This window comes from Otolemur garnettii, unplaced genomic scaffold, assembly GCF_000181295.1.
Source record: "Otolemur garnettii isolate 467f Iridium unplaced genomic scaffold, OtoGar3 scaffold00028, whole genome shotgun sequence".
Taxonomy (NCBI): Eukaryota; Metazoa; Chordata; class Mammalia; order Primates; family Galagidae; genus Otolemur; species Otolemur garnettii.
Window position 1 is genome coordinate 9,915,616 of NW_003852423.1, and position 19,045 is coordinate 9,934,660.

At 36.3% G+C, this 19,045-nt stretch overlaps 1 protein-coding gene across 4 annotated transcripts in view; it reads left to right on the top strand.

Annotated features, from left to right (window-relative positions):
- The window catches only part of TAX1BP1 (Tax1 binding protein 1), a 101,982-nt gene that overhangs the window by 57,449 nt on the left and 25,488 nt on the right, over positions 1 to 19,045 (top strand). For 3 of the 4 annotated variants that reach the window (XM_012804368.2, XM_003788536.2, XM_023512487.1), the window contains exons 9-14: positions 4,366 to 4,590; positions 5,432 to 5,578; positions 6,949 to 7,072; positions 9,244 to 9,347; positions 12,764 to 12,889; positions 15,884 to 15,955. In XM_012804368.2, the coding sequence (XP_012659822.1) occupies positions 4,366 to 4,590; positions 5,432 to 5,578; positions 6,949 to 7,072; positions 9,244 to 9,347; positions 12,764 to 12,889; positions 15,884 to 15,955 (798 nt within the window). The remainder of the gene's footprint in view (positions 1 to 4,365; positions 4,591 to 5,431; positions 5,579 to 6,948; positions 7,073 to 9,243; positions 9,348 to 12,763; positions 12,890 to 15,883; positions 15,956 to 19,045) is intronic. The other variant, XM_023512486.1, reaches the window with a different exon arrangement.

Genomic DNA, 19,045 nt, shown 5'->3' on the forward strand with positions numbered 1-19,045 from the left:
CCTCCAACTCCTGGGCTCAAGCGAGTCTCCTGCCTCAGCCTCCCAAGTAGCTGGGACTACAGGCACGCCACAGTGCCTGGCCATTTTTTGGTTGCAGCCATCATTGTTGTTTGGCAGGCCTGGGCTGGGGGATTTGAACCCGCCACTTTTTGGCTGGCGCCTTAGCTGCTTGAGCCACAGGCACCGAGCCTCACAATTTTGGTTATTATAACTTGAGCTGTAATAGTCTAGTGAATTATTAAGAGGCTAATGTTCTTATAAAAGTTCTATTTTTTTCTTCTGGGTAGATGCCCAGCAGTGGGATTGCAGGATCAAATGGGAGGTTTAATTTGAGTTTTTTGAGGAGTCTCCATAGTTCCTTCCAAAAAGATTGTGTTAGTTTACAGTCCCACCAGCAGTATAAAAGTGTTCTCTTCTCTCCATATCTACACCACCATCTGCAGCCTTGACACTTTGTGATGTAGGCCATTCTTACTGGGGTTAGGTGATATCTCAGGGTGGTTTTGATTTGCATTTCTCTGATGATTAGGGGTGATGAGCATTTTTTTCCATGTGTTTGTTAGCCGTTAGTCTGTTGTCTTTAGAGGAGGTTCTAATCCCTCATGCCCAGTGATGTATAGGATTATTGGTTCTCTATAGATCCTAGTTATCAAGCTTTTGTCTGATTCATAATATGCAAATATCTTTTTCCATTCTGAAGGTTGTCTCTTTGCTTTGGTTGTTGTTTCCTTAGCTATACAGAAGCTTTTCAGTTGAAGTCCCTTTTGTTTTATTTTTGTTGCAATTGCCACGGAAGTCTTCTTTATAAAATCTTTCCCTAGGCTGATATGTTCAAGTGTTTTCCCCACACTTTCTTCAAGGATTTTTGTTGTTTCTTGCCTCAGTTTTAAATCTTTTATCCATCTTGAGTCCATTTTTATAAGCGATGAAAAGTGCAGATCTAGTTTCAGTCTTTTACCTGTGGTTACCCAGCTCTCCCAACACCATTTACTCAACATAGAAATATGGATTCTCTTTCCTGGTGTATGCTCTTGTTTGATTTATCAAAGAGCTGGTAGCTGTAAGATATTAGTTTCATCTCATGGTTTTCTATTTGGTTCCAAATGTCTATGTCTATTTTTGTACCAAGACCATGCTGTTTTGATCACTATGACTTTGTAGTACATCCTAAAGTCTGGTAGAGTGATGACCCCAGCTTTGTTTTTATTACGAAGAATTGCCTTGGCTATATTCGTTTTTTCCTAGTAACATACAAAACGAAGAATCATTTTTTTTCCAAACCTTGAAAATACGATGTTATATTAACTAGGATTGCATTTAATCTGTAGGTTGCTTTGGGAAGTATAGACATTTTTACAATGTTGATTCTTCCCAGCCCTGAGGATGGTATGCTCTTCCACTTTTTAATTATCTTCTATTTCTTTTCTTAGGGTTTCAGTAATTTTATTTGTAGAGGTCTTTCACCTCTTTTGTTATGTATATTCCTAGGCATTTCATTTTTTTTGAAGCTAGTGTGAAGGGAATTGTGTCTCTAATTAGTTTCTCAATTTAGCTGTTAATGGCATATACAAGCCTACTGATTTATGTACATTGATTTTATATCCTGAGATATTACTGTATTTTTGATCACTTCCGGGAGTCTTGGCGGTTGAGTTTTTGGGGTTCTCTAAGATCATTTCATCAGCAAAGAGAGTTTGACCTCCTCTACCCACATTTGGATGCCCTTTATTTTCTTCTCTTGCCTGATTGTATTTGGCTAGAACTTCCAGCACTATGTCGGATACTGGTGGTGATGGAGGACAACCTTGTCTGGCTCCAGTTCTAAGTAGAAAAGCTTTCAATTTTATACCATTAAGTATAATATTAGTTGTGGGTTTGTTGTAGATGGCTTCGATCAGTTTAAAAAAATGTGCCACCTATGCCTGTGTTCTTAAGTGTTCTAATTAGAAAAGGATGCTGGATTTTATCGAATGCTTTTCTTGCATCTCATATGATATGAGAAGATCATATGGTCTTTGTTTTTGCTTCTGTTGATGTGGTGAATTATGTTTATAGACTTATATATGTTAAACCAGCTGTGCGTCCCTGGGATGAAACCTACTTGGTCGTGATGTATGATTTTTTTTTTTTTTACGTGTAGCTGTAATCTCTTGGCTAGGATTTTATTGAGAATTTTTGCATCTATATTCATTAGTGAAATTGGTCTGAGGTTTTAATTGGGTCTTTTCCTGGTTTTGGTATCAGGGTGATGATTGTTTCATGGAACATGTTGGGGAGGATTTCTTCCTTCTCAACTTTTTGGAGTGACTGCAGTATGAGTATAAGCTCTTCTTTGAAGGTTTGGTAGAATTCTGGTGTGAAGCCATCTGGACCAGGGTCATAGTGATCAAAACAGCATGGTATTGGCACAAAAATAGAGACATAGACATTTGGAACTAAATAGGAAACCATGAGATGAAACTAACATCTTACAGCCACCTGATCTTTAATAAATCAAACAAGAACGTAACTGGGGAAAAAAGAATCCTTATTCTATAAATGGTGGGGGAGAGCTAGATAACCACATATGAAAGACTGCAAGAGGACCCTCACCTTTCACCACATACAAAAATTGATTCAAGATGGGTAAGAGATTTAAATGTAAGTCATGAAACAACAAAAATCCTTGAAGAAAGTGTGAGGAAAACACGTGAAGGTAATCACCTGGGGAAAGATTTTGTGAAGACTCCCGTGGCAACTGCAACAACAACAAAAGTAAACAAACGGGACTTAAACTAAACATAAAAAAAAAGCATGAACATAAAAAAAATTCCATGTTCATGCCTTTGGCCTTTTATTTAGTTTTTGGATTGAGTTCCTCCTTATTGATTAGAGAAGTTGCTTATATCAGAGTAGTATTATGTCTTTTTTTGAATACATTACAAATAATTTCTTCTAGTTCTCTTTTTCTCTTGATGTAATAGAAGTTGACAGTATCTGTATAGTTAGATCTATTAGTGTTTTGTCTACAAAGATCTTGTATATGTCAGTATTAAATAATTTCATTTCTTTTTGCAGGGCTAACAGTTTAATAACCAAGATTGGGGTGCAATTTTTCTGATTTAACATTATATTTGGTACCAGAATTAGAAATGGGAAAATTGAATAAACTATATTTATTGTACTTATAATGTCTAGTTAATATTAAAAGAAATAATTTCATCATGGCAATTTTAACTTTTTAAAGATACTGTACTTTTAGATTTATTAAGAGGTGCTAATTACTTTTCATTTTCCCAGTACTTGGTCTTTACTACTGGCATACCAGTAATTTGTTTTGAAACTAATTCCTAAATCTATTCTGTCTTTTCATAATCATCTGAAATGTTAGCTTAATATTTTATTGGACGTATTTTAGGTTAAAAAGTAGGAAGCCTCTTTGAATCAAACTTTGCAGTGTTATGGAGAAGTTTTTTTTTTTTTTTGAGACAGAGCCTCAAGCTGTCCCCCTGGGTAGAGTGCTGTGGCATCGCAGCTCACAGCAACCTCCAACACCTGGGCTCAAGCGAGTAGCTGGGACCACAGGCGCCTACCACAACACCTGGCTATTTTTTGGTTGCAGCCATCATTGTTGCTTGGCGGGCCCGGGCTGGATTCGAACCTGTCACCTTAGGTGTATGTGGCTGGCGCCTTAGCCACTTGAGACACAGGCACTGAGCCATGGAGAAGTTTTTGAAATTATTTTTACTGGTCTTTATAAACGATGAAGGTCTATAGTTTCAGCTGGTTCTAGGGGACAAGATCTTTCATTTGAGCCTTTTAGCCAGGTCTTTTAAGCATTGGATATTTCCTGTATTTTATTTCCTCATGTATATAAAGTAATAGCAGTGATATCCAGTACCTGTGTACTTCTGCATATATGGGGAATCTTAAAAAGTCACATGTTGAATTTCTTTTTTTTTTTTTTGAGACGGAGCCTCAAGCTATCCCCGCTGGGCAGAGTGCCATGGCATCACTCTCACAGCAACCTCCAACTCCTGGGCTCAAGCGAGTCTCCTGCCTCAGCCTCCCAAGTAGCTGGGACCACAGGCACCTGCCACAACGTCTGGCCATTTTTTGGTTGCAGCCATCATTGTTGTTTGGCGGGCCCAGGCTGGGGATTCGAACCTGCCACCTTAGGTGTATGTGGCTGGCGCCTTAGCCATTTGAGCCACAGGCGCCGAGCCACATGTTGAATTTCTTATGGGCATACACACCATCTAAAGTCATGAATAGAAAAGCAATATTTAAACTTTTGGATCTGTTGAAATATATGTAGAAATTGTTTCTGGTTCTGTTTTTTACTTGAATGGTTCAATTACAAGTATATTTACCTTCTGTCTCCAGGAAGATACATTTTTTCTAAAGGAACAACTTCGTAAGGCAGAGGAACAGGTTCAGGCAACTCGGCAAAAAGTTATCTTTCTGACTAAAGAACTAAGTGATGCTGTCAATGTGCGGGACAGAACGATGGCAGATCTACACACCGCACGCTTGGAAAATGAGAAAGTGAAAAAGCAGCTCGCTGATGCAGTTGCAGAGCTTAAACTAAATTCTGTGAAAAAAGATCAGGTAAAGCAAGTTAATTTTTAATTTCCATGTTGATTAAAAAAACACAAGCTCACAAAAGAGTGAATTGTGTTAAAATAAGTCAGGTCAGATCCATATTAGAGAATTCAAATTTCCGTTCATTTTGTCTAGCCATTGTAATTTATTGTGTTGAAATTAATATATGCTTTAAGAAAATCTATGAATTTCCTAATAGAAAGAGGTTCTGTATTATTAATTAAATGTATTGATGTCAGATATATATTGCTTTGTTTAAAATTTATTTACTAGTTATATAAAATGGTGTGATGATTATTTGAGAGTAATAATTACTCCTTAGGAGGTGGCTTTTTTCCCTCTATCCTTACTCCTAAGAATCTAAGTCTGGATTTTTAGGAGAGCTAATGTTGTTCTGTGGCCACAATCCTGAAACAAATATTAACACATTGTTGATTGGCAATTTTATGCAGAAGTTATCCCATGTCACTGGCTGTTATTATGGTGATGCTATCAAGAAAGCTTTTATAATATCCTACATCACCCTGTGGGTTTTTTGTTTGTTTGTTTGTTTTGCAGTTTTTGGCTGGGGCTGGGTTGGAACCCACCATCTCCAGTATATGGGGCTGGTGCCCTATTTATTTGAGCCACAGGCACCGCCCATCACCCTGTATTTTTAAAATAGCAGTAGCTCATGCAAGTACAAACACAAGTTAACTTGCAATCCTCTGTGCATGAAAACATAAGTTAACTTGTGACTGCATCAACACTATGGTAAACCAGGAAAAAAAGTAAAGTTGGGATTTGCTACAACATTATAACGTATCAGATTTTTATTTTTCTCTTAGAGTATTTGTTTCTTTCTTAGGAAAAGACTGATACACTGGAACATGAATTGAGAAGAGAAGTTGAAGATCTGAGACTACGTCTTCAGATGGCTGCAGATCACTACAAAGAAAAATTTAAGGAATGCCAGCGACTCCAAAAACAAATAAACAAACTCTCAGACCCGACAGTAAGTATTATTGAATTCATATGAAGCAACATGTTTTCTTTATCAGTATTTTTGTTTGTAAATCAAATTTATAATATTTTAAATATCAGTCTTTTAAATATTCATTTCTGTTTGATTTCAAGTCATTGGCCTAATATTATAATGGCAACTCTTTTTAAAACTAGAAATCTAGAGTTCTCATTTACTAGATAACTAACAAAGGAAGCAAGGGCAGTAGCAAGTTAAAATTTAAAAAAGGAGAAAGATCCCTGTTTTTCATCAGCCCATTTTCCTCTAAGTTCTTGATGAATATCTTTGTCACTTAAATTCAATACATATTATTGTATCTCTCATGACAGGGACACCTGTCCTCATTGGAGTAGTTCACCAGTGAACTATGGTATTAGATGGTTTCTGAGTTGTTATTGGCAAATTCTTGTGTGTTGCTTATGTCCTATATTAGAAGGAGTTAAAGAGTGTTAGCTGATTCTTTTGTATTGCATTTGGGATTAAGTAGGCAGATTTGTATGTAATAAAGCAGAGAAAATGGTTTTGTTATGAGTTACATGTATATATTAATGTGGGTTTTTGAATTGTACTTAAAATATAAGGCTTACTATATAAAGAACTTCTGGAAATGTAGAAGAGACATTTAAAACTTGGAAAGTATCACCACAGTTTTCTTATACCATATGATACAGATGATATTTTTTCCTGGTCTTCTTCAAGTCAGGAGACAAAGAAGCAAGGAGTACATGTAGTAAAGGAGGAAGGCTTTGTGAAAGAAACAAAAATTGTATTTTAAATTTGACTCATGTATAGATTTTGGTTTGTAGTAGAAAACTTGTGAGATTTTGAGATTTCTGTGTATGGCTGGTTTGGGGGGTGTTTTGATGATTTCATAAGAAAAAGCAAAAAAATATTTCTACAGCATTTAGGTCAGTTAGGAAAATGATGTGTATAACTTTAGGCTTTGTTGGATGTTAAGACAAGCATTTTCAGTGGACTTTTCAGGATTTCTTTTTATGATTATTATTTGCATTGCTATTAGAAGAAAGACATAGGGGCTCGGTGCCTGTGGCTCAAGTGGCTAAGGCACCAGCCACGTACACCTAAGGTGGCGGGTTCGAATCCAGCCTGGGCCCACTAAACAACAATGATGGCTGCAACCAAAAAATAGCCAGGTGTTGTGGCGGGCGCCTGTGGTCCCAGCTACTTGGGAGGCTGAGGCAGGAGACTCGCTTGAGCCCAGGAGTTGGAAGTTGCTGTGAGCTGAGATGCTATGGCACTCTACCCAGGGGGACAGCTTGAGGCTCTGTCTCAAAAAAAAAAAAAAAAAAAAAGACATAGGATTTATTCAGTGAACATTTTGTTGTTAATGTTTTTCGTAGATCAATAATAATAGTGTCTTCACAAAGAAAATTGGGACTCAACAGAAAGTGAATGATGCTTCAGTAAACACAGACCCAGCCACTTCTGCCTCTGTGACAGACAGAAAGCCATCACCTTCTGGAGGTAAACATCTTTAAGACTTTTTGTGTAGCGTCCTTCCTTAAAGGTGGTTTATTTACAGTGCCTTCTTTAGTGTGTAAGAATTTCAGGACACTTATCAAAAAATCCTTATGAGTGAGGGAAGGAGGCAAAGGGAAAATAAATAAAGGAATAAATGTAAAATAAAGTCGTGCGTATGGTGATACACTAAATGTGAGTGTAATTAATACATCCCTTCATGAGAATATTCAAAGTGTTAGACATGAGCTAGTGCCTTTGACTTACTTGCTTAGGTTATACTTGTATTGTCAAATTTGCATAAAAGTGAAAAAAATACAGTACAGGTGAAAACCTAGGATTCGAATTTCATGTTGAAGTATTCAACTTGTATCTCTCTCTGATCTGTTCTATAAATAAATTAAAAAAACAAATTTAACTTATCAGCCAACAGGTAAACTTTTTTAAAAAATTATTTTTTATTAAATCATAACTTTGTACATTGATGCATTTATGGGGCTCAGGGTACTGCTTTGATATACAATGTGAAATGTTTACATTGAACTAAGTAACACATCCATCACAATTATACTCATTTCTTAATAGTTTTGAAATGTACCATTGCATCATGTACATTAGGCCAACAGGTAAACTTAATGAAGGAAGAAGTAACCTACTGATTCAAAACAGCTTGGGAGGTATGGTAGATGAATGTGTGACTATGGAACAACAACCAAAAAAATGAGAGAAACATGAAAATAGGATTCCCCCCTTACAAAATTAAAATGCCAGAAATAAAATGCTTACAAATTCCATAGATTTAATGGAATAAAAAATAAAAATTCAATTCTTGGCTTTTGTTCTATACAAAGTGCTAAGAGGAAGTATATTTCCTTGATTAGTGTGTGGGGTAATTGGTGCTTTAGTCTTTTTAAATGTAAATATCCTGGACTGTTAAATATTTAATTTAGGTTCAGCCCCTGTAGGATAGGATCTAGCTTTCCCATTTCTGTGTACCCTCCATAGTGCTCTAGTGTGGTATTAGAGTATATTTACTTAATGAACAACTTAGTGAATTGTAATGAAGGACTAGGCCTGTTTAACTTTCAGATATATGAAAAGTATGCACAGATCTGTTTTTGTTTTCCAGGTCAGCTTTCCTTAGTGTTTGTATATTTAATGGGTGGCCTAAGACAACTCTTATTCTTCTAATTTGGTGGGGGTGAGGGGAGGTTGGACACCTTGATTTAAAACGTATCTCAGCCAGAGAGGTTGTTCAGAAGTCTCCCTGGACAACATAGTGAAACTTTGTCTCTGGTGGCTCACGGGACCACTGGGAGGTGGTCTTTGTCTCTGGTGGACTCACGGCCTCTGGAAGGCCGAGGCAGGTGGATTGCCTAAGCTGATAGGTTTGAGACCATTCTGAGCCAGAGCAAGACCTTGACTCTAAAACTAGCTAGGCATTGTGGCAGGTGCCTGTAGTCCCAGCTGTACTTAGGAGGCTAAGGCAAGAGGATCACTTGAGCCCAAGAGTTTGACTCGGTGCCTGTGGCTCAAATGGCTAAGGCGCCAGCCACATACACCTGAGCTGGCAGGTTCGAATCCAACCCAGGCCCACCAAACAACAATGATGGCAGCAACAAAGAAATAGCCAGGCGTGGCAGAAGCCTGTACTCCCAGCTACTTGAGAGGCAGAGGCAGGAAAATCGCTTGACCCCAGGAGTTGGAGGTGCACTCTACCCAGGGCAACAGCTTGAGGCTCTGTCTCAAAAAAAAAAAAAAAAAAAAAGAGTTTAAGGAGCTATTCTACTGAGGGTGACAAAGTGAGACTCTGTCTCAAAAATAAAAAAAATAATAATTAAAAAAAAGGTAATCTCAAAGATACGGTTTTGCTACTTCTCCTGTCTAGTTAATAAGAATAATTTTTGTGCCATTTTAGAACTATTTTTAGCCTATTTTTAAAAAGATAGAATGAGCCTTTCATTATTGAATATAAACTTATTTCTGGACAAATTGACATTTAAAAATCTTCACCTACAGTTTATATAGTTCCTTCTTTGTTTATTTAGGATATGAATAAATGTTTCTCTCCTTCAGTATTCAGTATGCAATATACTGACCTTTAAGTTATTTTGAACTGGAAGGTAACATAAAGGGCAAAATACTTTTAAACAATCTCATTTTCTGCCTTGTTACAGCAGAAGCAGAGTTTGATGTGGTAACAAAGGGGCAAGTCTGTGAAATGACCAAAGAAATTGCTGACAAAACAGAAAAGTATAATAAGTGTAAACAACTTTTGCAGGTAGGTTAAGCTCTCTTGTAAGTGAAAGACAGACTTATCAAATGTAAATGTCTGGGCTTGTCTTTATTGTTTTGATTGGGATCCTGGGGTTTCTTTTCCATCTGCATGTAGTGTTATTTAGTTTTGTTTTTTTGCTTTTGGGATGATTTGGGGCGTGGGGGGGGGGTCGTTTACCTGTTCATATAGGCTGGTATGTAAAACCATGATCCTAAAGTCTTTCTTTTCAGTTAATAAAATATTCTTGTTTGGATAATGGACAAGTAGTTAATTGAAGTTGGGAATTATTGTATCATTTTATTCCAAAAATTCATGGGGATATTTGAACTTCATAAAGAAGTATTCTTTTAATTTAATTTTATTTATTGTTGATTGATTGGAGACAGAATGTTGCTTTCTCTTAGGCTGGATGGCAGTGGCACCGTCACATCTTACTGCAACCTCAAATACCTGGTCTCAAGTGATCCTCCTGTGTCAGCTTCTGGGTACCATACCTGGCTAATTTTTTCTGCTTTTGGTAGAGCCAGGGTCTTGCTGTTGCTCAAGCTGATCTTAAGCTCCTAGCCTCAAGCAATCCTCCTGCCTTGGCCTCCCACAGTGAAAATACTGTTCCACATCTGGGTTCATCTGCCTGCTGCCCAAGAGAAAACTAAGGTCCAGAAATATAGCAGGGTTTACAGCACAGTGGGAGGTACTGGCATAGAACCGGGGTGAGGGTCTGTAGGAAAGGAGAAGAGGCCAGTGCAGTGACAAGGAAAGACTTTCATAGAGGGGGAATGGAGACTGACCAGATGTCAGCTCACTTCTTTTTATTTACTGTAATAATAGCAAAGAATTTACCATATCTTAAAGTAACCAAATTTACACAGTGGAAAAAGGGAATGCTAACCACAGGAATTGTCTCTTATGATCTTATTTACTTTGATTATTTTAAACAGTATCATTCAAACTTCAGTTTTGTAACCTTTTTGTGGTAGCATTCACTCCTAGAAAGGACATGGGAAAATGTTTCTTTTCTATACCTAACTTGGAGTGTAGAGGAAAAGATGCTTTGTGTTTGTGTATGTGAGTTTTGTTGAATTAAATAGTTTGGTGTATGTATGCCTGTGTGCATGTGGAGTGTGTGTATGTGGGTGTTTAGAGCTATAGAATAAAGTTTGTACTTTATTAATTACTATGGTAATTAATTTAAAATGTTTTATGAATCCCTTATACATAATGAAATCTTTTAAACTCTATAAAGTGAACTTTTTTTTATTTGGTCGAGAGAATCCTTCTGTAGGATTGATTTTGGATACTTTTACCCTTGAATTCAAAGTAGTTGTTTATTAAGGATGAAACAATTCTAGATGAGTATTTTAAAAAATATTATTACTGTGTATAGAAGTATTATTGACAAGAAGTAGAATAATGTTCTTCCTACCAAAAACTTTGTAAAGGTATGTTTTTTAACAACTGTATTGTGATACAGTTGAAATCTGTAGAATTGCACATTATTTGAAGTGTGCAATTTGATCATTTTTGTCAGTCATGAAATTTCACATTGTCCAGATAACATTTTCATCACTATTCATCATGAATAGTTTCATCAAAACTATTCATCATGAATAGTTTCATCAAAACTATTCATCATGAATAGTTTTTTTGTACTCATTTGTGCCACATCTCTTCCTTTGTTCCTGTCTCTAGGATGCCATTGTCCTGTTTTCTGCCACTACTTATTAGCTTACCTTTTGTACAATTTTATGGAATGGAGTCACATACTATGCACTTTTTTCTGCCCTCTTCGAGCATAATTATTTTGAGATTTATCCGTATTGTTGATTATATTGTTCATTCCTTTTTATTGCTGAGGTTGTAACCCATCATATGGATATATCATTTGTTAATCTCGTAAGCAGTTGATGGATATGTATATATATTTTTAATTTACAAATAAAGCTGTCAAGAACATTTATATGCAAGTCTTTTATGGACATAATGGTTTCTTGTTTCTCTTGGGTAAATATCTAGGAGTGAAATGCCTGGGAGGTATGGTAGGTGAAAGTGTGACTGGAACTATTTTGCAAGGTAGCTGTACCATTTTACATAGCCTAGTGAGTGTGTAGTGATACCTCATTGTGGTTTTAATTCGCATTTAAATAATGACTTGATGTTGAACATCTTTCCTTTTATGCTTATTGGACATCTGTTTATCTTTTTTGTGTGTGAGGTAAAATCTTCTGCCATTAAAAATGTTGCATTTTTCATCTTTAGTTGTTTTTATTCTGGATACAAGTCTTTTTCTTTTGTTGTTTTTTTTTTTTTTTTTTGAGACAGAGTCTTACTCTGTCACCCTGGGTAGAGTGCTATGGCATCATAGCTCACAGCAACCTCCATCTCTTAGACTCAAGAGATTCTTTTTCCTCAGTTTTTCTACTTTTAGTAGAGATGGGGTCTTGCTCTTGCTCAAGCTGGTCTCCAACTGCTGAGCTCAAGCAATCCTCCCACCTTGGCCTTGCAGAGTATTAGGATTACAGGCTTGAGCCACCACACTTACCATTTTGTGTCTTTTATGTTCTGAGAAACATTTGCTTCTATTTTGTCTTCTAGAAGTTTTATAATCAGGTTTTACATTTAGGGCTATGAACCATTTTGAATTAATTTTTGTGTATGGTGTGACATATGGAATGTGTTGTTTTGGTATTCAGTTGATGTAGCATTATTTGTTTAAAAGACTTTCCTTCCAGTGAATTCCTTAAGCACCTTAAACGAAAATGTTTCAAATGAAATTGACCTATTTACCTTTTTGTCATGATTTGTAATTCCTTCATCATGAGCTGGGTTGTAGAGAAGAGTTCTGTATAACTCAAGCCAGAAATTATCTGGGTCAGGAAATCCCAGAGTTTTATTTATCAATATCTGGAAGAAACAGCAATGATTTTTATTTTCTCCCTTTGCAAATGTGAATATATACTTACTATGAAATGTTATGGCTTATAGAAATAAGGAATAGAGATGGTACAGAGTTCCTCCCTGTTCCTGATCTCAGACATAAGAGCTTTTAATGTTTTGATTTATATTTTTCTATACAACACTGACATAGACACCATATGTGATGGCACAAAACAACTTACAAACAAAAATGGGATTATACTATATCTTCTGTTTTTGTAATTTGCTGTTTTCAATTAATGTATCTTGACATTTTTTCTTGTTTACTTGTACATCTATGATTGAAAATAGATATGTACTATTTTATTATGTGGATGTGAAATAATTTATTCAATTTTCTATTGATAGACATTTGGTTATTTCAGTTTTTATACTGTTAAAATATTGTTAAGAGTGAGTATTCAACACGTAGCTAAGTATGTCTGTATAGATGTTTTCTCTGTATCAACTTACAATCTTTTGGTAATTATCCTAATTTCATTTAGGATGAGACAACAAAATGCAATAAATATGCTGACGAACTTGCAAAAATGGAGCTGAAATGGAAAGAACAGGTGAAAATTGCTGAAAATGTAAAACTTGAACTAGTTAAAGTAGAAGACAATTATAAAGTAAGTTTCCTCATTGTACAAAAACTTGAGACATAGTAGCTAATACTTCTGAAAGTGTTACCTATAATTTTTAGTGTACATTTTAAACTGGATAATTGAGATAGTATTTTCATTGAATTCAGAGAATGGATCCCCATATGCATTGCTGTCATGTCTTTAATTCTGTTGATTAAGATGGCTGTTAAAATTATATCTTTTAATTGTGCTTGTTTTTAACAATGAAAACTTGCCATTTCATTATTCCCCTGTTCATTTGGAAGTAAACAATAGCATGTATGTAAAAAGGTCTTGACTTTTTTTTGGAGTATAATAACATATATCATAATCTCTAATTCTTTTTAAGTAAAATTATTTCAGGTTAATATGAGGGTATCTTCAATAATTTTAAGAAACTTTTGCTAGAGTTTCAAAATTTATAACCCAAGTGTATTACTGTGATCTCAACTGAAATACTGCAAAGTAAGGGATAAGATATTAATTAATGAAAATTATTTCTGCCAATATAACATAAGGTAGCAAACTCAAATAATAAATGGTATCTGTAAGAGAATGTTAGAGAAGAAAATTAAGAAGGTGTCTAGCTAATTGGTAAGTGTATATATTTTCCTTCTTGCTTTAGTGCCTGTGGCTCAAGTGGCTAAGGCGCCAGCCACATACACCTAAGGTGGCGGGTTCGAATCCAGCCCAGGGCTGCCAGACAATGACGGCTGCAACCAAAAAATAGCCGGGCGTTGTGACAGGTGCCTGTGGTCACAGCTATTTGGGAGGCTGAGGCAGGAGACTCGCTTAAGCCCAGGAGTTGGAGGTTGCTGTGAGCGGTGATGTCACAGCACTCTACCCAGGGGGACAGCTTGAGGCTCTGTCTAAAATATATATATATTTTATTATACAGAAGGAATATATATATTCCTTCTAAAGAATAAAGTATAATTTGATCTATTTTAAGGCCAGAGAGGGTGGCACATAATAGGCTAGGATAATTTTACAGATAGCCCTTCTTAAACTTCATCTACTGTCAGAATGTTGTCTTGAAACTTTTATTTTACAACCTTATTATTTCTGGGATCCGTATGGATATTGTTTTCAATAATTGTCAACTTCCCTCATTATTTATCAAGTGTAAATCATAAATTTTTATGTAAAAGGTTTCTTTGCTTATTAACCAGTGCTATAGTTAAAGAGTTCATAATCTAATAGAGATTACAAGAAGTATGATGGTAATGTCTACATGGTTTCTCATTTTCCACCATATGCAACCATGTCAAATCATGAGAAGTTAAACAGATAGTATTTTTACTTCATTAACAGTAAAGTGACCATTGAGAGTAAACAGTGTATTTAAGAGGATGTGGCTAATAAATGTGCTTGACTTTGTATTAATATTTAGTGTCTTTTCACCTAATTTATATGTTTTGATAAAGACTAACACTGAGTAGATAAGGCAAAATGTGACAAAGCTTCACATGATTGATAAGTTTGAGTACCTTAGGGTTGTATACTTAGGCGGAAGACTTTATGGAGAAACTAGACCATTGAAAGACCAAACTGGAGGGGAGGAGGAGAAATGGAACTTGGAAAAGAAAGAAACTGCATTCTAAAGTTTGAAGGTTTGAAGATCAAAAGTGGAAAGCATAGGCTGGGAATTGTGAGCAATCTTGAGTGACTGTAATTGAACGATAGCTTGAAGCTTGATTTTGTAAAGCCTAAAATGGAATTTGGGTGCTACCTATTGTTAAGAAATTCCCTAGGATAAAAAAGGACCAACCAGAATGAGTCTCTTTGAAAATAGTTCATAACACTGAGGGGGATTTATAAGTGGGAAGGGTTTGAAGGGGAGGAAATCAGGTGGAAACAGTCTTAGAATGAATTGGTAGCAGTCACCTCCTTTTGGGTACCGTCTCTGGTCACCTACCATTGAATAGGAGATGAGTCTACAAAAGAAACTTTGCAAGACATCTTTAGGGAACATCAGGAAAAAACAGAAATGGTTTTTATTTGTATTCCAGGAAAAAACAGGAATGATTTTTATTTGTATTTGTATCCTTTAATGTGTATGCTGTAATAGGTGATCAGTGAGCGGTTGTTGAATGAATGGCTTAGAGATTGAAAGTGCTGGGGAGTAAAAGAAGAGAAGGGGAGTAGTGCTCTGACATAGTTTCTGAACTTAAATCACAGTGTGTTCCAAGACTGATAACTGTTAACACAGAGAGGAAAGTAGTCTTGGAGGTTTTGCCCTTATAATGCAAGAAAGACCATGAAAATATATCTAACTATTAATTTTAAAAGGCAGATTTGGAACTTGGGAAGGAGAGAAACTGGTAAATGAGTAAATATTTTGGATTTATTCCCATGGGGATGGTAGTTGAAAGCATGGAAGACAGTGAGTTTTCAGAGAGAATACAGAGAGAAGAGGCTAAAGAAGAAACTTGGGAGAATACCCTTATTTGTTATTGAGAAGGAAAAACAGACAAAAAGGACATGGAAGGATGTGAATATTGATGTAATTTCTTATACACGCAGGAGAAATAGTTGTAAGAATGAGGGAAGTTGGTTTATAATAATGAGTAATTCAGAGAAGTCAAAGAATAAGAACTGAGGAAAATAGATGTATTTTAAGGCTGGGTGTAGTGGCTCATGCCTATAATCCTAGCACTCTGGAAGGCTGATGTAGATGGATCCCTTGAGCTCAGGATTTCAGAGACTAGCCTAAGCCAGAGTGAGACCTCATGTCTAAAAATAGCCGGGTGTTGTGGTTGGCGCTTGTAGTCCCAGCTACTTGGGAGCCTGAGGCAAGAGAGTCGCTTGAGCCCAAGAGTTTGAGGTAGCTGTGAACTGTGAGCCACAACTGAGGGTGACAAAGCAAGACTCTGTCTCAAGAAAAAAGTAAATGCGTGGACTTAACAGGAATTATTTTTATAGAATAAGGTAGATCTCAAAGTATGAGGAAGGAATAGATAATGGAAAAAATTAATGATAATTTCTTTCTCTGTGCAGCTTCAATTGGCAGAGAAAGACAAAGAAATAAGTGGTCTGACTTCACATTTGGAAAGCCTCTCCAGGGAGAAGGTATTTAGCAATGTCCTTTTAAAAATCTGTCATATGGCACTGAATGATATACAGCTTTATAAAGAGACACATTTTATAGTTCATGTGAAGGTGGTCGTTTTATAAAAAGTGAAATAACTGAAGAAAAGACTGAAACATATTAAGACTCCTAGTGAAAAATGGTTTCAGTTAAGTATTTTCCTCATATTCTAAATCTTTTAAATATTACTTAGATATTGAGTATTAGTTTGGTCTTTGTTACATATTATTTAACAGTAGGCACATTTTATAATGTTTAAATTTAGGAAAACAGTGAAACTTTTTAAAGTTATTATACTGTTGTGTTTATCTGGTTTTCTTCTGTAATAGGAAATGTTTTCAAAGTTGTTTAATGAGTTGTAGCATAACCTAACATTCTAACAGAACTATGTGTTGATAATGTAAGAGGCAGTACCAAGTGTTGCAGCATTTTTCAAAGTGTACGGTATGGTCCCCAATTCCCTTTCTAGGCTCTACAAAGATAAAACAATTTTCATAATAATATTACAATTATTTGACTTTTTCCTCTGTTACATTTGCACTATTCGTGTGAAAGCAATGGTGGGAAAACTGCTTGCATATTATTATGAAGTAAGATGGTAACACAAAACTGCATTAGTAGTTACAGTCATCACCACCATGTGCTCACAGTAAAGAGTAAAAAAGGCAGTTTCACTAAAGATAATAATGAAATACAAAAAAGTATTTTATTGAAGCTTGACCCTTGCGTATATTAAATGTCTAATATTCTGTGTGATAAAATGTAAAGCTTTTTTTAAGAATGTACTTCTAAAGTTTTCTGCCTAATGAAGTGTGATATTTATCTAAAGGTAAAGCACTTGTCTGGTTGCGTTGTTAACTGAACTAGCCTCTTTTTTTCATGGAGCACTATTTTTAAAGAACAAAATTTGGTTATTCAGACTCGAATATTTAGCAGACACTTTCCTGAAAAGAAATGAAGTTACCTTAAGGAAAAACAATTGATAATTTGTTGTACTGATAATTTAAGCCTAATTTTAAGCAATATTTAAATATACAGATAGCTTGATGCTTCTCTGGGTTGAGAAACTTTTCTGATGAGGGGGGTGGTAATATTTAGACTGAGTTGCCAGCATTTAAAAGGTCTAACTGCGATGGAACCAGTAGTTTTCCAAATGATCGATGATGATGTTACAAAATCATGCATAGTAAAACAGCCATTGTAAGAGCAAGGGAGATCTTAAGATTGGACAGGTTACAGTGATAGTTGTGGAATTCTGATAGTTCAACTCTATCTAATAGAGTCCACATTTGCCCTTTGGCATTCTACAATAAGGAAGAACCTTTACACACATCTGTGTTGTGGTCTTCCAGTCACAGTTCTCTGATACCTACTAGCATCCTGCAGTTCAGTTCAATTTCTGATGCTAATGACAGAGTGAGTACAGACTCCGTAGGTCAAAGGCTCAGTCACACCAGATTGCTCCCATTCAGATGCCAGCTACAAGTGAGGTCTCTAGGATACCCACATCTCTTTCTCTCCTACCCCATTAGATATTTTGTTGGAATGACTCACAATTCATGAAATCATTTATGGTTATAGTTTTATTATAAAAGTTACATCTCAGGAACGGCCAAGTGGAAGAGATACATAGGGCAGGGTAGGGGTGGTAAGATAGCATCCATGTCCTTTCTAGGTGTGTCCCCTTTCTAGAACATCTGTGTATTCATTATCCAGGAAGTCTCTCAAGTATCATTGTTGGAGTTTTTATCTGGGGCTTTATTTCATGAGGATGATTGATCCGATCATCATTGGTCACATGATTAATTCAATTTCCAGCTACCCTCTTCTCCTTGGAAACAAGGGTGGTAGTGGAGGGTGGTTCTGAAGTTCCCAGCTCTCTAATCACATGTTTGATCCTTCTGGTGGCTAGGTCCGCCTTTGGAACTACTTGAGGACCTACCGTGAGTCAGTTTGTCAACAGTGTGGGCTAAAGGACTTTTTTTTTTTTTTTTTGAGATTTACTATGTCACCCTTAGTAAAGTACTGTGACCTCACAGCTCATAGCAACTTCAAAGTCATGGGCTTAAGTGATTTTCCTGCCACAGCCTCCCAAGTAGCATCCCAAGTAGCCACAACACCTGGCTATTTTCTGTTGCAGTTGTCATGGTTGGTTAGCTGGCTAGGGCTGGGTTTGAACCCACCACCCTTGGAGTATGTGGCTGGTGCTGTAACCACTGTGCTATGGAGCCTAAAGGGCTTCTTATTGAATAACAAAAGATGCTTTTACTTTTTTCTTAAAAAAGCTCCTGGTAGAATGCAGTGGCTCATTGCACCCTGGCATCTTGAGTAGCTAGGAGTACAGGTACCTGCCACCAAGCCCAGCTAACTTTTTCTATTTTTGCTAGAGATGAGGTTTCATTTTTGCTCCATCTAGTCTCCAGTTCCTGAGCTCAAGTGATTCTCCTTCTTAGCCTCCCAGAGTGATAGGGTTGTGGGCATAAGCCACCACACCCCGCCAAAAGGTACTTTTATCACTCAAATTCCAAGGATGTTAGGAACTCTCTGCCAAGAACCAGGGACAAAGACCAAATACATATATATATATGTATGTGTGTGATATATGTGTATAGTGTGTATGTGTGTGTACACACATAGTCATGGGCTGTATAAAGATGCATATGTGGCAGTTGTCCTGTAAAATTATAATATCATACCTTTCCTGTACCTTTTTTATGTTTAGATATGTTTGGATACACAAATTCTTAGCACTGTGCTACAGTTGCCTATAGTACTCAGTATAGTAATAGGCTGTGCAGATTTGTAGCCTAGGAGCATTAGGCTGTATCATCTAGGTTTGTGTAAGTACACTTTGTGACATGCCCGCAATGATGAAACCAACTAATGACAACATTTCTGAAAATGTATTTTAAAATTTATGTTTTGGTGTCTGTATTTTTTTATTCATGTGTCATCCATCCCTCTATGTGTGTGTGTTTGTTACCTATCAGTCATCTCTTCCTACCTGACAGTCATTGGTATGAACTCTATTTAGTGGATTATAGTTTATTACTGTTCTTTTTTTTGGGGGG